This window comes from Labrus mixtus, chromosome 21, assembly GCF_963584025.1.
Source record: "Labrus mixtus chromosome 21, fLabMix1.1, whole genome shotgun sequence".
Taxonomy (NCBI): domain Eukaryota; kingdom Metazoa; phylum Chordata; class Actinopteri; order Labriformes; family Labridae; genus Labrus; species Labrus mixtus.
In genome coordinates this window covers 21906872-21921444 of record NC_083632.1, presented here as the reverse complement: position 1 = coordinate 21921444, position 14573 = coordinate 21906872, and the positions used below count along the sequence as shown (strand labels likewise).

Below are 14573 nucleotides of genomic sequence, written 5' to 3'. Positions count from 1 at the left end.
ATACTCCCAGACATTGATGCGTAATTTTACCAGACTTCCACGCACACAAACACACTCCCCAACAGACGACAGATGTTCCAAAATACCACAGAAACAACAACACAGATGCAGGCTGGGAAATGCCCTGCGAGATCTTCATTTGCTCCAGAATTAAGCTGCTTTAGGCTTTTTAGAGCGACATTTACACGTTGTGTGTTTTCACTGAGAGAGGGGGGGAGAGGGAAAAAAATGGTGGCCTGTAAACGAGGGGAGGTGTTATTTATCCTCATTTGAAGTTGTGCAAGAGTTTTCTTTTTTTCCCCCGTACAGCTTTTTTTGAAAAACATGCGTTTCTCTGCAGATCAGCAAGACAGGGAGTAAGTGAGGGGAGTCATGTGTGGGAAACTGCAGCAGGAAGGAGAGTGCAGCTGGGAATTTTTTGCCTGGAGGGAAACAGACCGGAGCTCTGTGGCTAAAGAGGCAAAGATAGAGAGGAATGAGGAAAAGAGAGGGAAATAGAGAAATAGAAAAAGAGGGTAAAATGTTGAAGAAAGGGATGATGGGAAGCAAAGGATTTGGAGGAGGTTTGATGAAGATGAAGGCGGGGTGAAAGTGAGTGAGGAGGAGGCTGAAGGATGACAGAGGGAAGGAACTCCTGTCTTTGCGTCTTCTTGGAAGAAGAGCAATGTCGAGGTAAGTCACACACTCACACACTTTTACACAAAAAACTGTAAAGCTACACTTGCACACTCACAATCTGTCTCCCTGACAGTACAGAAAAAAAGCAGCAAAAGACTCCTCCCCATGTGTGAGAGTGTTTTTCTATCTCCGTCTTTGCCTTCACTTTCAATCTACTAACCTGTCATTTGATGTCTGTTTACATACCTGCATACACACACCCACAGTGTACACTCTCTCTCCCGCTCTATCTCACACACACACACTCTCTCTCTCTCTCTCTCTCTCTCTCTCTCTCTCTCTCTCTCTCTCTCTCTCTCTCTCTCTCTCTCCAGCAGCAGGTCTCTGGAAGCAGCCAAACTGTCAGTTACTGTTGCAGACACATGCTCGCTCTCAGTGCTGCTCTTTTGCTGCCAAGGAAGGAGGAGGAGGAGGAGAAGAAAAAGTGAGGCTGGAAGGATCAGACAGATAGAGGAGAGAAAGAAAGAAAGAAAGAAAGGGATTTGGACCAACCTGTGACGGCGTCCATCTGTCTACCTGAGTGTGAAGGCAACAAATGATGCCATAGCATCCAGGACATAGCCAGGACCATCTTTCTATATTTTTACTTTCTTTTTCTTTTTTTTCTTTTTTTTTAATAATGAGGAGAGACCGTCTCTTCTTAGCCGCAACCCTCACTGCCATCTTCTCTGCTGACCTCTACTTCATCCTGCTGCCAAAGCTGCGGAGCGTGGGGCTCAAATCGGAACACTTTTGCCCATGTGGTCCCAATAACTATACCCTCCCCATGCACGGGGGTCTGGCCACCCCTCAGCTCTCCAACTGGACCTCTGTGTCATCGCCCCTGGATGGTACAACATCCGGACCAGATGATGGAGCTTCAAAATTGGAGAGGCTGTTTTCTCACCCTCTGTACAACATCGAAACTCCGGGGATCGGGCCGGAGGAGCGGTTGCTGCTGGCGGAGCAGCTGATGGAGTACTACAGGAGGAAGGTGTCCCGCTGGGAAAGGTAAAAATTAAAGTGTTATTTTTCTAATATTTTAAAAGTCACATTCAGATTAAGCCACATTTGTCCACAATTTAGTTGATTTTGCAACCACACGATTTTCTGGTGTTGCTCAACTTTTATTGTGAAAGAGTAAATGTCATACTGTGACAGCACGTGTTGGGGCTCGACTGTGGTCAAAGGGCAGGGTCACTGACATTACAGACAAACACACATCCGTACATACAAACACACTTGTGGATTAACTCATGACAACAGAGTCACACACCCACACAGACTTTAGGATGTGTTAAGACAATACCGTCAATTGAGTCCAAATGTCAAATGGGATTGTGACAAATACATGTCCTCCCTGAGAGCTCACATCTGGAGCGCTCTCTTTAAGGTAAACAGGGATTTATAGCTTGTGTTAATCTGTGGGAGCTGTAGCTGTCTTGGCTTGAGAGGCTGTGTATGAATCCCGACCAGGCAGATACTCATTTTGGGCTCTTATGGTTGAAATAGGGACAATATTTAGGATTGCACACAAACACAATGGACGGCCCACATGTTTGTTTAAAGGTTGCAACAGCATACAAACACCAACACCTAGACAATTTCATGTCAGAGGCTGCTAAAATAAATAGTGAAACCATTTTACTGTAATAGCATGCAGAAGCAGGAAACAACTAGTTTCATTAGCAACCTTTTCTTGTGTCCTTCTAAAATAAATTTTGCACCTGTTACACATTCTCCTCCTTGTCATTGCTGTGTTCTTTGTGACTATGTTCTTTGTGGTGTAATTTCTATCTATGATTTAGCTTTTGACCCTTGAACAAACTCTTATTTTTATCCCTTCTCTTGGCGCTCTATCCAACCAATGTTCAAGTTTGTTTGGGTTGCGAGATGACCGTCCTACTCAGTGTGGTCAGCTCAGGCGATGTGGTGCTGCTCTCTAACCACAGACATATTTGTTTTGGTCTCTGATTATTCTTCCCTGGGCTTCAATTATAGCACAGAGGAGAGGAGAGGAGAGGAGAGGAGAGGAGAGGAGAGGAGAGGAGAGGAGGGGAGGGGAGAGGAGGGGAGAGGAGAGGAGAGGAGAGGAGAGGAGGGGAGGGGAGAGGAGGGGAGAGGAGAGGAGAGGAGAGGAGAGGAGGGGAGGGGAGGGGAGGAGACTGAAAATATTTAAAGATGGCTTACAATTGCTTTAAAAACCAATTGAGACTATAAGATAACTTATAAAGTTTGATATGCAAAATTTAAATTTGAATATAAAATGAGCTTGCCTAAGATTTTTTCCCCCTCTAGTTCCATTTCTCCTGTCTTTAAACAACATATTCTTGTAAGACCTTTCTTCTGTAGAACACACTTTGCCATGGATTTCTGGAACCAAGTACTCCGTCCAAAATAAAATACTGGCTCTACAAAAGAGCAGATATTTTTACAAAGCTTAAAAATTCAAGTACATCCAAACCACAGCAGGAGCTCTGGTGTTTCTCAGTCAGCTACGAAGTATTCACAAGAACTCTGAAGCACAAAAGCATTTATGAGAACACTTTAGATATCAGTAGTGTATTGACAGAAAAGGGGATTTAAAAAGATTTACCTACTAGAAATTTCTGTTTTGCTTCCTCCTCCTCAGACATATGAAGATTTACAGCGAGGCTGCCGCCGTGTCCAACATCACTTTGACTGAACATCAGGTGACATATGATCCCAATGCCAGCTGGGTGAAGTTCCACCTGGGAATCAACCGCTACGCGCTGTACTCAAGAGTCAACCCCGCCATCCCAAAACTCCTCAAGGAGATGCAGGGCATGACAGTCATCAGCGCAGGTGATGAATGGATGGATGGATGGATGGATGGATGGATTGATGGATGGATTGATGGATGGATGGATGATGGATGGATGGATGCATGGATGGATGGATGCATGGATGGATTGATGATGGATGGATTGATGGATGGATGGATGGATGGATGGATTCTTCTGTATATCTGCTTTAATGAGGTAAAGGCTCTGAAATTACTCTTGGTGTAAATATTAAAAGTGCACCATTAAGGACATATCTATCAACTGTTTCCTGTAAACCTAAATTGTATAGAAATTAGTGTTTAAATGTAGAAGGTTATTATGTCATTTGACATCTGAAAAATGCATACTCAAGTAAAATGCAGGCATAGCTGAAAATTACAAGACGACTATTTGAGAACAGTAACAGAGTATTTCTTCCCCAATAATCCCCCGAATCTGAAAAAGTAGTAATATTTATTGATTGTAATTTGGAGTGGATCTTAATGGTAACCAACCAGAAGGTGTGTTTTTTTCTTAAGTCTTTCACCGTCTTAAATTCTCCAACTTACTTATTAACCATGCCCTCTCCTTTTATGCCTTTCAGCGGCATCCTATTGTACTATAAAGGCTTCAAACAGCATGTTTTCAGTCCAGTGCAGGGCCTAGCAGAGATGTTACTATTATGGCTTTGATACAAAATGACGTGCATGATGTCCAACACCACATGTAACACCTAAATTTAATCCATGTATACTGCATTACAAATGAATAATCTTCAATCTCTAACAGATTATACTCAAGATGAGAAGGCCCTGAAAGGAGCATGTGACTGCACCCAAGGTATGTTGATATGCTCCACGGGGTAAAAATGAAGCTTGTCTATCTGTTCAAGTGTTGATGTTCTTTCTCTTGTATCTTACACTGTGTGTCTGCATGTTAAGCTTGTATCAACACGATTGTTTGATCTCTTGACTATCCCCCTTTGTTTTTCCTCTGCTTTCCGCCGTGCGCTTCAGTACCATCAGACACAAACATACTGCTGCCTTTGTGATTGTGTTTCCATTTGGCACTGAATATAAGATTTGTCTGTAAAAGATGCTTGCTCGAGGGCAAATAAAACCAGGCGTTTGTTGGTGTTCAAAGGCACAGCTCTTAATTAAATGTTTGATGTTTTTCTGCGCTCTGAGGGAAGCCAACGTTTGCAGGATTCAGCCTTCAACACCTACGCTTCCACCAGTTAGTTTAGCTCTAACAGCATGACAGACAATGCTGCAAATGGAGGGATACTTTAAAAAATAATGGAGCTACCTGTTGGCTAGGTATAACTAATAAGAAATGCATGTGTTGAAACTCTAGTACTGCCTTTTTAATGCAGAAATATGAAATTTTTTTGCTTGAAGTGCAAGCAGTGTTTTTAAATTCTTACTATTTATCTTAATCTTCCTGCTCTTACATACTTCTTGCACTTTCAGTGCCTCACTTTAGTGCAGTGAAATGACTGACCATGCAAACATTGAGCAGTGCCAAGAGGAAATGCAGCAGAAAAAAATCTTGCCCAGACAGTTTAAATTTAACCTCAAAAGACTTTCTCATTATTTCAGTAACCGAAGAGTGACCGTTTTCATCATACACAAAGGTTATTTACGCCTCTTCTCGGTCATTTCCAGTAAAAAAAAGTAAGGACTATAAATTGTATGTGATTGTTAACTATTAATACACTGGAGTTCCACATAGCGCAGCAGGGAGTGGTTAGTCTGCTCTCATGCTGTGATATAATACAAAGCCAGACAGAAAAGAGCAGGGCTCCAGCTGTGTGACCAAAAACCTCCAATTACTGTATCACAGGGAACTGGCAGATGTAGGAAATAATTCAGTATGAACTGGACCCTGGGGGCATTAAGATGAAAACCAAATACTGACTCACAAACCTGATACCGAGCGTTAACTTTTGTAAAGCCGACATTCAAACCCACAACCTGTTACAGAGCAAAAGAAGATGACTTGGCATAATGATATGTGTCCCATGTCTCTCTTCTGTAGTTGTGAAGCCGAGTGGACATCACCTGAAACTGGCTCTGAAGATGCAAAACTTTGCTAAAGTCATGTTCAAACCAATGAGGTGAGGACTGAGTCCACATTTTGTGCGTCCATGGTTTTAAGCTTTTTAATGTCAGTGCACAAAAGGTGAAGTGTATCAAGCAGGAACAATAACAAGTGTGTAAGATCGAGGAGAATCTACCCAAATTTGGGTAGGTATAATTTTCATTTTTTGTATACAATACCAGGTTGTAGCTACCATGATGTCACACGGTTTTGAAGCCTTGAGTTCAGCTTTTTTGATGTTTCTATGTTTATTTTGGGCCAACATTTTCTATGTTTAAAGGGGTTGGCAAGCACTACAATTCAAAGCTATACACACTATGCCGTGGCTTATTTATTAGCTGTATACTTAGATATTTATTTAAAATTGAATGTGGTTCTGTCCGTGGTGTTCGCTTCACAACATGATTTGATATTAAAACAAAACCAGTCTTCTTATCACCATGAACAGCTAAAGAAAGTCTTGACTTCGATGACCAGGCTGCCACAAATATAACTCAATGTGAGAAACACTGAACAAGCTAATAAGCAAGTGTTTGTGGTGGAGCAGATGTCGATATCTACTAATAAGTGCGAGGGTGTTGATATTATGTCACTAAAGTGTCTGTGGACCAGAGTTATCAAGCAGTCTGTTTGTACAATAAACAGAAGAGAAATATAATTTTATAGGCTATTTAATTTCATAAAAAAAAAACACGTATTGACATTGTGTTATTTTTGTGTCAAATTAGCATGCAGTCTAGCATTAAGTCTTAATATAAGTTAAACGTTTTTTTTATAGTTCTTAATATAAAAAAACGTCCCATTAATTTGTCATGAATTGAGAAATAAGCCGTAGATGCTCACCTTTTTGAACTAGACTTTAAACATGTTTAGATCGACTTTAAAGCGGGGCATTTGGATTTCTGAAATAATTGAGAGGGACTCACTTCTGGAGCCAGCCCTAGTGGCCATTTGAGAAATTACAGTACGTGTCATTTCTGTGTTGACTTCATTTTTCAGCACAATTTAGCTAAATCATCAAGTTTCTCTCTAGTATCTGTTTAAATGATGGTATCTGCTGTGTTGATTACACACTACAGACTATTGTTACTGACAGTGTGATCACTGTGTTTGTCTTAACCACGTGTGTGTGTGTGTGTGTGTGTGTGTGTGTGTGTGTGTGTGTGTGTGTGTGTGTGCGTGCGTGCGTGCGTGCGTGTGTGTGTGCGTCAGGCAGCAGAGGGACGAAGAAACGCCAGAGGACTTCTTCTACTTCGTTGATTTCCAGAGACACAATGCTGAGATTGCTGCCTTCCACCTGGACAGGTGGGTGCACATGTCATGCTACTTTTCAGCTGTTTTACTGATTATCCGATCGTCTCAGTGTCACTCTGAGTATTAATGTTAGCTGTGATGTTGAGTTATTTTGTACATCTCTCATCAAAGGTACTTCCTGTTTTGGTCCTGGTGCATACTGAAGTGCAACAAATGCTTCCTTACATGATGTAATTGCATTAAGAAACATCTGCTGCCATGTTATCTCTGAATGTAATCTGAACCGAACAGCAAAAAGAAAACAAGAAAAAAAGGAATTTGAAAATTCCTGAAAATGTCCCGAGAAATTTGGGGGTGAGCTGCATGTGTGAACACAAATTGCTGATTTTGAGAACATGCCTGTAAAGAAGCTGCTTCAGAGTCTTTTCTCCTCATCTGTATGATGTGTGACACTTGTTTTTTGATATTTGGAATATGTCCAATAATCTATTGCATTTATAAAAAGGCAACAACTGTGATCATAGTCACATGAAAAAGGAGGATATCTGGTGCTCACAGTGGAGGTAGACTCAGTTGAAAGTGCTCTTGAAGATTAACAGTTCAACTTAAAGGAGGAAAGTCACCAGGCTATCTTCAGGCACATTTGGTTAGAAACAAGGATTAAGTTGAACTTAATCCTTGTTTCTCCCTCTTAATGAGTTTGCTTGAAGATACCCTGGTGGCTTTTTTTTACGTCATGTGCTGCCTCCTAAGAACCCAACCCCCCCTCCGTCAAACCGCTTAATTCTCCTTCTGTGATGTGTACAGGCAACTCAGAAAGATTTTAGGGGCAGCCTGCTCTGAATATTTTCTAGATATATATTTTTTCCAACTCTTTTTATTTACTTTTTTCAATAAAGTGACAAACATTTGTAAATTACAATGAAACACTTCTGAAGTAGTTTGTCAACAAACCCATTCCCCTCCCCTCCTCCCCTCCTCCCACCCACCCACCCAGCTCAGGTCAGAACCAACCAGGGACATATGACACACACATACATTCACTCAGACAGCACATTAGACACAACAGCAGACAGACTTTTTCTAGATATGTTCAATAGTGAATGTGTGTAAAAATACTTATGATTACTGATGTTATCAAGTTATCATAAAAAGCATTGTAAAAAAAAAAAAAAAAAACCCATCAGAGTTAGTTGAATGGCTCTATAGGGGTTGTGTGTGGATTCACTATTTTGGTGGACAGGACACTAAAATATCTCAACATTTTATAACGGGCCCTGGAGTAATTTTGTATTTCAAAGTGGGACGCGGCAGTCTTAAGTTTGGGAAAGGCTGTTGTAGGATATACCATTCTTAAAGCTACTAAAAGAAACCTTCAGTTTGTGTCAACTCTGGAGATTCCTGTGGACTAAATGGTCTTATCTCTTTGCTGAGTGTGTCCTGTAGTGTTTCCTGAACATGTAAAAGAAACATTAATGTAATAAATCAGGGAAATATGTAAAATAGGCGTGTCAAGTCTCTGTGATGTTGATGTACCCCAGCAGCAGTGACAGACATAAAAAAGAACTATTATGAAAAAATCCCCCTTATCCCTATACCTGATCTTATAAAGAAGCATCAGCATTAACTCCTGTCTCATTCATATCTCACAGTAGCTTCGAGTTAAGGGGAACTTTTGTGTATGACATGATAGGACATACTGCAAGATTTAGGGCCGGGGGCTTTTTCTTTGTGCAATAAAGGCAATCAATTTACTGGAAACTCAGATTGGTAAAAATGTGTCAAATGTGTCTGTGTTTAGTTATCTTGTTTATTTTTTTAAATTAATATGAATATATGAAAAGTGGTAATCAGAGGTGTAGTCCTAGTAACTTTTTTTTTTTTTTTTTTACATCTAAAGCTTGAACTGAAATGAAACAAAGATGAATAGAGTGTGATACAAGTTATACGAGACATTCTAATTGACTGTTTTCCAAAATGGAGCAATGTTGCAGCTTATCCAGAAAGTCTTTAATAGTCTCTTACAAATAGCTCTAAATCAAAAGTAACTCACCCTCTGACAACATATAAACCAGCCAGCCCACACATAGATTGCAACATGTCACCCAGCCCATGATTTCCACACCAGCTGATCAGCACAAACCCACAGACCTCGAACAATCACGGGAACACACACGTCTTTTTTTCAAATCACACATAAGCCAAACTGAGGTGATTCACGATGAAACACAGTCATCTGAGCTAGACTGTATCATTAAAGAAGCCACACACGATACATCATCATTTTACAGCACAAAAAAAAACACGGGAGGGCAATGTCAACAACTCAAACAATGACTGTAATTCAAAAAAAGTTATTTGACTGAAAAATCTGCTTTGGCAATATGTCGACCTTCAAAAAGGTGAAAACAGTTTCTATCACTCAACACACAAACAGCAAAACTAGATTGTTGCTCTGCTCTCTCCTATTTTTAATTCATGGTGGTGTGTTTTTAATCTGTGGCGGTGTGTTGTCTGCCTCTGTTGTGTCTGTGGTGGCTGCCAGAAGCTCTCATTATCATCGCCAGTAATCAGCAGTTGGGGAATGCCGAGGATTGGAGAAACCGCCATTCAGCCTTACACACTGATTGCTGTTTGATTGCTGTTTGCGAGTCATGCCTGGAATATGGCCCTCGGGGAGACATAAGCTCTCTAGATAGTGTATCAGAAACAGCCTGCTACATTATCCAGCGTTTAGACTCACAATATGTTTCTATGGATAAGAATCAGTCAAAACAATAAGCTCCTGTTTAATAAGGTAAAAAAAGACAGAGATAAGGATAACATTTACATCTGAGGATTTATCTTAGATTTGCATTTAATTAATGTAAGAAAGTTAATTAACTTACAGAGATTCATTTATAACTGTTTTTTTTTCAGGGTTCTGGACTTCAGGAGAGTCCCTCCTGTGTCTGGCAGGCTGGTGAATGTCACAGGAGAAGTGCTCCAAGTCACCCACAACGAAGACCTCAGAGGGGTTTTCTTCACCTCACCTGGTAATGAACGTGTGGGCTCCTTTAAAAGGAATACTTTACAGGTGTTAGATGCAATATTTTAAACATTATGTATCAAATATATCCAATCAAACTATATCAATGAATGATGACTTTCTACAAAAAAAAGAGCAACTTCAAACTCCCTCTGGGTTTGTTGTTCTCTGCTCTGTGTTCACAGTGCCTCTTTCAGATTATAAATTGTGGTAACTAATACAAGGCTAGCTTCCACTGTTTGACCTCCTTTGCTTTTTTGTATGCTAAGCTAATCTATTGTTTCCTGGCTCTAAAGAAAGTTAAACATTTAACTGACTAAAATGATAGTTGTGGCCGATCTTATCAACTGACCTCAGGCCAATAAAGTTCAATAAGGTTTCCCAAACTGACTATTTGTAGCTAGTATTCCTTGTGTTGGATGATGGGGTCTTTCATAGCAATTGTAAACTGAAGCTGCTCCAAATGGATATTTTGCAGCACGTTTTGGTTAGCCTTTTAGCCCATTTGTCAATTACGTCTGTAGTTCAACATAAAAAGTCATTAAACACGATTAAAGCTGGTTTATCATCACAAGTCTTTGGTCTCAAATACAAATGAAAAATGTTCAGCCCCTATGGTCTCCATTTGTTAAATATCCTTTGTCTATTTGATTACCTGTAACACTCCTTTAGTTCAGTGGTTCTCAACTGTTCTAGCCTCAGGAGGACCCACCGCCAACTCATTCAGGAAAAATCACGACCTGGATTTCAGATATTTGTCAACCAATCAGATTTGTTCAAAGAAAAATTATGCAGTTTGGACCTCAGAAAGTACAAAATGTGACAGAACAAAACAAGACTTTCATAGACATTTTAAAATAATATTTTTTATCCAGGCACACATTGGCGACCCATGAAAATGGCTCCGCAACCAACCCTTGGGTCCCGACCCACCAGTTGAGAAACATTGCTTTTAGTTTGAGGGAGAGGCAAAGCCCATCCAAAAAGCATGTGAAGAGGAAGCTCATTTTTTTATACCAATATTTGTCCCTCTTTTCCTAAAGCAAACAACACTTGTTTCTTCGCCAAGTGCCTGTATGTGTGCAAGACGGAGTATGCTGTGTGTGGAGGCCCGGACCTGCTGGAGGGTTCCCTGTCTGCCTACCTGCCCGGACTCAGCATCGCCCCCCGCATCTCCATCCCCAACCCCTGGATCCGCTCGTACACCTTCAGCGGACAAGAGGAGTGAGAGCTCAATATCTGAATGTTCAGCCAATATAATATAAAGTGATATCATACTCACATGATACAAAGTCTAACAGGGGGTTCTGATTGGTTAACTGTGTGTTCCATCTCATAAATCATTAACTCTGAAATCAATCTGATTAGTATTTTACATTCTAGAAAGAAAGATTGCACATAGATTTTGAAGAATTGTATAAATTGAAATTTGTTCAAAAATGATTTTTTTATTGATTTTATTGTGAAACCTTCAATAAAAATTTGTATAAATAATCTTTACATAAGGGAAGTAAACATAATATTAACAGGTTAACATAATATTGTTTTTGGCTCTCTCTGATGCTGTTGTTTGGTTATATCTCCAGAATAATAATGAGAGACTTTTTTTAAAACCGTTGTCTTTAATTCTGTTAAAAAAGGGACTCTTATTCAACAGTTTTCTGTATAAAGAACTTTTTGTTGTCATTGATGTCTCTTCTTAAAGGTGGGAGGTGAATCCTTTCTTCTGTGACACCATAAAGCAAACGTATCCGTATAACTCAGGCAACAGGCTCCTCAACATCATAGACATGTCCATCTTTGACTTCCTCATAGGTACGTTCAACTCCAACCCACACACACACACACACACACAGCAGAACTTCTATTATCTGAAATAATTCATAGAACATTTTTGGAAAGTCTTTGGTTTCTACTGTGCATTACAGGAAACATGGACAGGCACCATTATGAGATTTTTACCAAATTTGGGGACGAAGGATTCCTCCTCCACTTGGACAATGCCAGAGGGTGAGACAAAGACGTCACAGAGAATTCATTTATAGTCAATTTGTACTTTGTAGTTTCATTTCCTGCTCTTGTCTTGTGTTCAGGTTTGGGAAACACTCTCAAGATGAAATGTCCATCCTGGCTCCTCTGTCTCAGTGCTGCATGTGAGTGTCAAATGATCTTTACATGTGTCTGTTTAGAATGAGGATTTTTAGCCTTTTGATGGTGGTCCTGAAGGAAGCAGAAAACAAAGACAATGAGAACACAACAAAATCTGTTTTTTTATGTGTTTTTTGAATTGCTGTGCTTTTCTAAGGTCATGACGTTTTTTTGAGTGTGTCAAGGGCAGCGAGTTTCATGAAATGTTTTGCTTGTTAAAGGCTTTATATGTGATTTTTCACACTTAAATATAATAGAAATCAAGTATATTATGAAAATAACTCTGTGAGTCATGACTGTCTACAATGGGTGTAACACCCGAGTCCCACTGTCTGTGATGTTTTCAGAGTTTTCAGAGTCCTATCTTCAGTTTGTTTACATCGTCAGGACAGCCGGCTGACTCCTCCCCTCTCGTATAAAAGTTGTTTAATTGAGGGACTAGAGAAAAGAAGAATAACATACTGTACTCACTTCTTAACTGTGTTTCTAGATCACGCTCATTTCAGGTAAATTTACATGCAGTGTGAAGATACGAGCATAATAAAGATCGCTAGCATTAGCATGCTAACACAACAATGCAGCAAGAGTTGTTTTGGTTTCATGCTGGTGCTCAAGGGCGACATCTGCTGGATCAAAAAATCACATATAAAGCCTTTAAGAGTGGTGTGTGTCATGATTTGTGCTTGTTAATGGTTGTTGTGTTGTGCGAAATTCTGTTGTGTTTCGTAAGATGTGTCTCTAATGTGTTGCTAATTTTGAGATGGCGCGTGTAAAAAGGATTTTGTGCTTTGTCAGAAAAGTCGTGTGAAGTCGTATCTGGTTTTGTGAAATGTGTTTTTTAAAATACTTTTGTTTTGTGAAAGGTTTTGTATTTCATGAAATTAGTTATTTTGAGATGTCCTTGTGATGTTGTGTTAAATGAGACCTTGTTGTTCTTTTGTCAAATGCTGAATTATGACCTTCAGGGCCACCAGCCTTTAAAAAAGAAAAAAGAAGAAGAACATGTGAAATGAAAATGAGCCTCTCTTCCTCTCCCATCAGAATAAAACGTTCCACTCTAATGCGACTCCGGCTCCTGAGCCAACGGGACTACAGGCTGAGCGATGTGATGAGGGAGTCCCTGGAGGGAGACCCCTTACAGCCCATCCTGACGGAGCCTCACCTCTTAGCTTTGGACCGCAGGTTACAGAAGGTCCTCCGGGCGGTGCAGCGTTGCATCCGGCGGCTGGGTGAGGACGAGGTGATCACCAGAGACTTTGTGAAATCCACAACGAGGCCTCAGAGCGTAACAGAAATGAGAGAGGTCAGGTAACAGAGGAGGGAAAAGTCGCCGCTGCTCCTCGTAGCTGATTTCTGAAAAAACTTCAGGATGAAGCTCATATGGTTTCGATTTAAGGAACAAGCCCATAAATGGAAGACGCTGTGAAATGTTCAGAGGTGCCTGCAGAGTCGAAAGGAATCTCCTTGTGAATTATTTCAGGCTTTGAATTCCTATCCTAAAGGGGGGTATAGTTTTATTTCATTTTGTTTCTCTCATGGTCATAAAATCCCCTAAGGGTGCATTTTGTCATGACAGTCATAATCTTTACATGTTCACCTGCTACATCAGGATGGTTTAGGGAAAATTTATTCAAAATAAGCCCTTTTAAAGGCTTTATATGTGATTTTTTGATCCAGCAGATGTCGCCCTTGAGCACCAGCATGAAACCAAAACAACTCGCACTGCATTGTTGTGTTAGCATGCTAATGCTAGCGATCTTTATTATGCTCGTATCTTCACACTACATGTAAATTTACCTGAAATGAGCGTGATCTAGAAACACAGTTAAGCAGTGAGTACAGTATGTTATTCTTCTTTTCTCTAGTCCCTCAATTAAACAACTTTTATACACGAGGGGAGGAGTCAGCCGGCCAGCCGTCCCGACGATGTAAACAAAGTGAAGATAGGACTCTGAAAACTCTGAAAACATCACAGACAGTGGGACTCGGGTGTTACACTCATTGTAGACAGTCATGACTCACAGAGTTATTTTCAGAGGATATACTTGATTTATATTATATTTAAGTGTGAAAAATCACATATGAAGCCTTTAAAGAACAGCTAGATACCATTTCAAAGCTGAGACATCCCTTGAGAAATTGAAACACATTCATTAGAAGGAGCTTTGAAGCACTGGATCACTTGTTTATTTAATAAATGTTTTAGACGATTGTTGCGTTCATTTGTGTTTAATTAAAAAAATAAAGATTTTTATGAATTGGTATCGGTTTGAAAAGATTTTGCCACCTGCAAGAAACAGGATGGTGTGTTTGTGTGTTTGTGTGTGTGTGTGTGTGAGAGAGTGAGAGAGAAAAGTGCTACCTATTAAACACTCATTTAGTTTACTCCACCCGGTTTTCCAGACTTGTAATCCTTCTGTCTCATCTGAGTGTTTAAACAGCTTTACCACATAACTGTGAACTGAAGCAGGCCGGGACAGAGCAGCAGTTTACAGTCTGAACGTAAAATACCACTTAAATACTTAAATACTTCTAAACAAAGACAAAGTTCTTTTTAACAACTTGTGGATGTGTTACCTCTGTTAGCATGTCTCAGC

General features: G+C 40.1%; 1 protein-coding gene across 2 annotated transcripts; it reads left to right on the top strand.

Annotated features, from left to right (window-relative positions):
- Nucleotides 1-257: 257 nt before the first annotated feature.
- fam20a (FAM20A golgi associated secretory pathway pseudokinase) lies at nucleotides 258-14240 on the top strand. Of its 2 annotated transcripts, none has more exons than XM_061028226.1 (12): nucleotides 258-672; nucleotides 996-1668; nucleotides 3290-3483; nucleotides 4233-4283; nucleotides 5484-5562; nucleotides 6759-6851; nucleotides 9720-9835; nucleotides 10872-11052; nucleotides 11534-11643; nucleotides 11757-11838; nucleotides 11922-11981; nucleotides 13018-14240. In XM_061028226.1, exons 2-12 carry the CDS (start codon nucleotides 1298-1300, stop codon nucleotides 13286-13288), a joined length of 1608 nt encoding a protein of 535 aa, XP_060884209.1. In that variant the 5' UTR covers nucleotides 258-672; nucleotides 996-1297; the 3' UTR covers nucleotides 13289-14240. The 2 variants fall into 2 exon arrangements, with proteins under 2 accessions (XP_060884209.1, XP_060884210.1); XM_061028227.1 differs by having other exon boundaries at nucleotides 993-1668.
- Nucleotides 14241-14573: the final 333 nt, after the last annotated feature.

What these genes read in the sequence shown, in the direction of transcription:
- fam20a (XM_061028226.1), top strand. Translation starts at nt 1,298, where the DNA reads ATGAGGAGAGACCGTCTCTTCTTAGCCGCAACCCTCACTGCCATCTTC. An exon ending in ACCTTCAGCGGACAAGAGGA is followed by an intron (nt 11,053 to 11,533) that starts GTGAGAGCTCAA and finishes CTCTTCTTAAAG; the next exon opens with GTGGGAGGTGAATCCTTTCT. An exon ending in CCTCTGTCTCAGTGCTGCAT is followed by an intron (nt 11,982 to 13,017) that starts GTGAGTGTCAAA and finishes CTCTCCCATCAG; the next exon opens with AATAAAACGTTCCACTCTAA.